General features: G+C 39.9%; 1 protein-coding gene across 3 annotated transcripts in view; it reads left to right on the top strand.

The window, feature by feature from the left end:
* Positions 1 to 3832, top strand: part of LOC107658394 (BTB/POZ domain-containing protein KCTD6-like) — a 7629-nt gene extending 3797 nt beyond the window's left edge. For all 3 annotated transcript variants that reach the window (XM_016446922.1, XM_016446919.1, XM_016446921.1), the window contains exon 3: positions 2353 to 3832. In XM_016446922.1, the coding sequence (XP_016302408.1) occupies positions 2353 to 3039 (687 nt within the window). In that variant the 3' untranslated portion in view covers positions 3040 to 3832. The remainder of the gene's footprint in view (positions 1 to 2352) is intronic.
* Positions 3833 to 3886: the final 54 nt, after the last annotated feature.

Below are 3886 nucleotides of genomic sequence, written 5' to 3'. Positions count from 1 at the left end.
TTTTTTACTGTAAAGACAAAAGAAGGGTTAAATAGATAACTATTATCGGCTTGTTATGATTCGAGACGAATTGATACTCAAGAGTAAAAGTCAAGGAGGGACCTAAAATTTAAAGCAGAGCATGGAGAGAGAGAGAGAGAGAGAGAGAGAGAGAGGGGGGGGGGGGGGGGGGGGGGGTGCGAGGACTGGGATTGGGAACCGCTGGCTTAGCTGTTGGTAGGCAGTTGTTAGGGTGTTCTGGGTAGTTGCTAGGGCATTATTAAATGGTTGCTTACTACCTTAAGAACAGGACCTCCAAAGACTCAAAATGAAATGAAAACAAGCTTGGAGGGTCAGCCATTTTGTCTAGGGATGCACCGATATGAACATTTTGGCCGATACCGATAATTAGAATGTTATATACACGACATTCCCAATCATAGTTATTAATGTTGTGCACTGCTGTTTGAGCTGCATGCGCTGAGCTAAAGATGATCACCGGTAAACTGAAGCGCTCTTTTAACTTAACCAAACGCATTCTATACGAGATAAATCAGATATACATCAAATAAACACAATAATACAACGTACAATTGCACAAAAGGCTGCAAACGAACAGCGCGCATCTGAAGTGTCTCTGAAGGAAATAATGCATTATTTATCGGCTTTAAGATATCGGCCAAATTTTCTTATCGGGCCGATACTGATAACAGAAAAAATTAGCATTTATCGGCCAATACCGATATGGTGGCCGATATATCGTGCATCCCTAATTTTGTCCTATCCCAGTGGTCCATTTTGTCTAAGAACAAGGTTTTATGAAGAACATGGTTGAATTCCAAACTCATGTGGTGATTTAAGACATACAATCCATACCTCCTGAAGCTTAGGCCCTGTTTACACTAGTGCGTTTTCATTTTAAAACGCTGATCCTCGTCTACACTGGTGTTTTCACTGCCTTTCAGAAAAAATCTCCATCCATACTACAGAACCTTGCATGTCAAATGACCATTCATGCACACTGGGCATGCTCGTAAAAGTGTAAACAGGAAGTTGGTTGCTAGTCACTGGCAGGTACTACAATGGGCATGATGTTATTGTTTACATGGTCGTCAAGGATACACAGAGCAAATGTGGGCAGCCATGTCATCTTTTTCAAAAGTCTCCGTTTTGGTCTGTTTACACTGAAATGCAACCCCAGAGTTTTCAAACTAAAACGGGGTCTGCAGCATTTTCGAAAGTCTGTTTTCAAGGGTCGAAAACGCCAGAGTAGTGTAAATGACAGGCGTAACCATAGCGAAGATTATGCGTTTTTTAATACGAAAACGCACTAGTGTAAATGTAGCCTTAAGCCTCGTTCAAACTGTCAGCCCAAATCCGATTTTTGTGCAAATCTGATTGAAATCCGATCATATTTAGATGGTCTGAACGGCAACAAACTACATGAAATACAATTTTTGCAAATCCGTTTCAAGCTACATTCATATGTGATTTGGAATCCTATTCAAATCGCATTCCTGGAAATCTGTTTCAGTCTCACCGGTCAAATCGGATCTAGCGTAGCTTTTTCATGTTCTCAGGCCACGTAAAACAAACATGCTTGTGTTGTTGCTACGTGCAAGTCAAGCAGAAAATATACTGCTAGGATACGGTGCTCTTTGAGTTTTGAAACCAACGGAGATGGCAGCACAGAATAAAGTCGCACATTCCAGCTTCCTGCGTTTCTGCCAATGCCTCATAAGACGAAATATAATACAGCATGACGGCAACATGTTGTCATGTCGTAAGACAATGTGTTTTCCAAATTGTAATGCTGTTATTTTTGTTTTTAGCGTAGGCATAACAATGCAATGGCATTGCCATAGAAATCAACGCGAAAGAGTGCCTTTGTCTGGACACACAAATAGGATATGAACAGTTAAGATACACTGTGTGGACAGTCAGTCATCTAGATTGGATTCCAATTGGATATGCACAAAATTGGATTTAGGCTGACAGTCTGAATGAGGCTTTAGTTTACATACTAGTATAAAGTTTCCATAGAAATAAATGTTCCATAGAGTTAAATGTTCTTAAGAGTTGTGAAAGCAGCAAATGTTGTTTTCAAGGCTGGACCCCAACAAATCTTCCTTGGTCAAACAGTTCACTACAAAAACCAAGCCGGTTGAAGTACTGCTGGGAAACAACGTAAGTTTGAAGGCTCAGGAACTAGAACACCACCAAATCAATGGATCTGCATGGCAATTCATGCTTGTCTAAAGTGGTCTTTTCAGCAGGAATTGGTTGAGTGTTTGTAGTATCAGTACAAGCACCTTCTTGACATTCTCAGCAGGAACAAAATGCATGTTATATTTATGTTCTTCTTTGTTGTAGATGATGGATACGCTTACCCTAAACGTTGGTGGCCATTTGTACACCACGTCGCTCTCCACCCTCCAACGTTATCCGGACTCTATGTTGGGTGCCATGTTTCGTGGTGATTTTCCCACCACACGAGATACCCAGGGCAACTATTTCATAGATCGAGACGGTCCTCTATTCCGTTACATCTTGAACTTTTTACGAACCTCGAAACTGACGCTACCATGTGACTTCAAAGAAACAGAGCTCCTTCGGAAGGAAGCAGACTTCTATCAGATCGAGCCCTTGATCCAGTGTTTAGGAGACACCAAACCCCTTTATCCATTGGACACTTTTGAGCAAGTGGTAGAACTTTCAAGTACTCGTAAGCTGTCCAAGTACTCAAACCCAGTGGCGGTCATTATCACCCAACTCACTATCACCACCAAAGTTCACGCGCTACTTGAAGGCATCTCCAACAACTTCACCAGATGGAATAAACACATGATGGACACCAGAGACTTTCAAGTGTCTTTTACCTTTGGACCATGTGATTACCACCAAGAGGTTTCCCTTCGGGTGCATCTGGTGGAGTACATCTCCAAGCAAGGCTTCACAATTCGCAACACGCGGGTGCATCACATGAGTGAACGCGCCAATGAGAACACGGTAGAACATCACTGGACATTTTGTAGAGTTGCGCAAAAGGTTGATGACTGATGCCGCATTCATGTCTGAACATTAAAAATATTTATTGGTAAAATTCAAAACAATTTGAGCAGTTACAAGTTTAACAAAGATATGAGTGATTTTTAATAGTTGCAAACTCATAATTAAGGTAATTCTGAAATGACCTGAACACACCACATCTCCACTGCAGATCCTGTTTGAGGTAGCCAGTAATGAACACAATGAAAATGTTTTCTGTTGTATTTAGGCGAACTTGTCCTATCGTGTTTTATGCATCTTCTCACCCACTTCAGATGTTTATAGACAAAAGGAACCTGAACAATTTCTAGAACTACTAGAACTACCTCATATACCTGGAAAAAGTGACCCAATTTGTTTTTCTTAATGGTCAAATCCATATATGCAACCTGAATCTTCATATATCTGAAATTTTAATATTTAATGCATCAGTGTTAAATATACAGTATTCAGTTGTATTTATAGTATTTCTGCAGATATTTTGTCCTGTGATTGAGTCCTTCAACTGTAAATGGTTTGCATGATTCTGTGGTATCTGCACTATTGTTGATTCAGTAATATTTCCCCTTTGAAATATGAGAAAATGATGTAATTCGCATGATGTTCAATATGTTTTGTTGCCCAAAGCTTTGAGCAAAACAATAACTCTTATGACCAGCTTCTAGACCAGACCAAATTTTGGAGTTAATGTGCCAGTTTAAAATTAATTTTAGTCTCAAAATGCATGTAAGACTCAGGTTAGCATCTTTGAAGCTGAGAACATCCATTCAAATCGTAGAGTTCATTCATGCGTGTAATGAATTTGACCTACACATTAAAAACAAGAGTTTCATCATACATTGTTTTTATTTGGTTGTAG

This window comes from Sinocyclocheilus anshuiensis, unplaced genomic scaffold (assembly GCF_001515605.1).
Source record: "Sinocyclocheilus anshuiensis isolate Anshui unplaced genomic scaffold, SAMN03320099.WGS_v1.1 scaffold795, whole genome shotgun sequence".
Lineage (NCBI taxonomy): Eukaryota > Metazoa > Chordata > Actinopteri > Cypriniformes > Cyprinidae > Sinocyclocheilus > Sinocyclocheilus anshuiensis.
The sequence above is the reverse complement of the archived record's forward strand: the minus strand, read 5'-3'. Positions and strand labels throughout refer to the sequence as shown.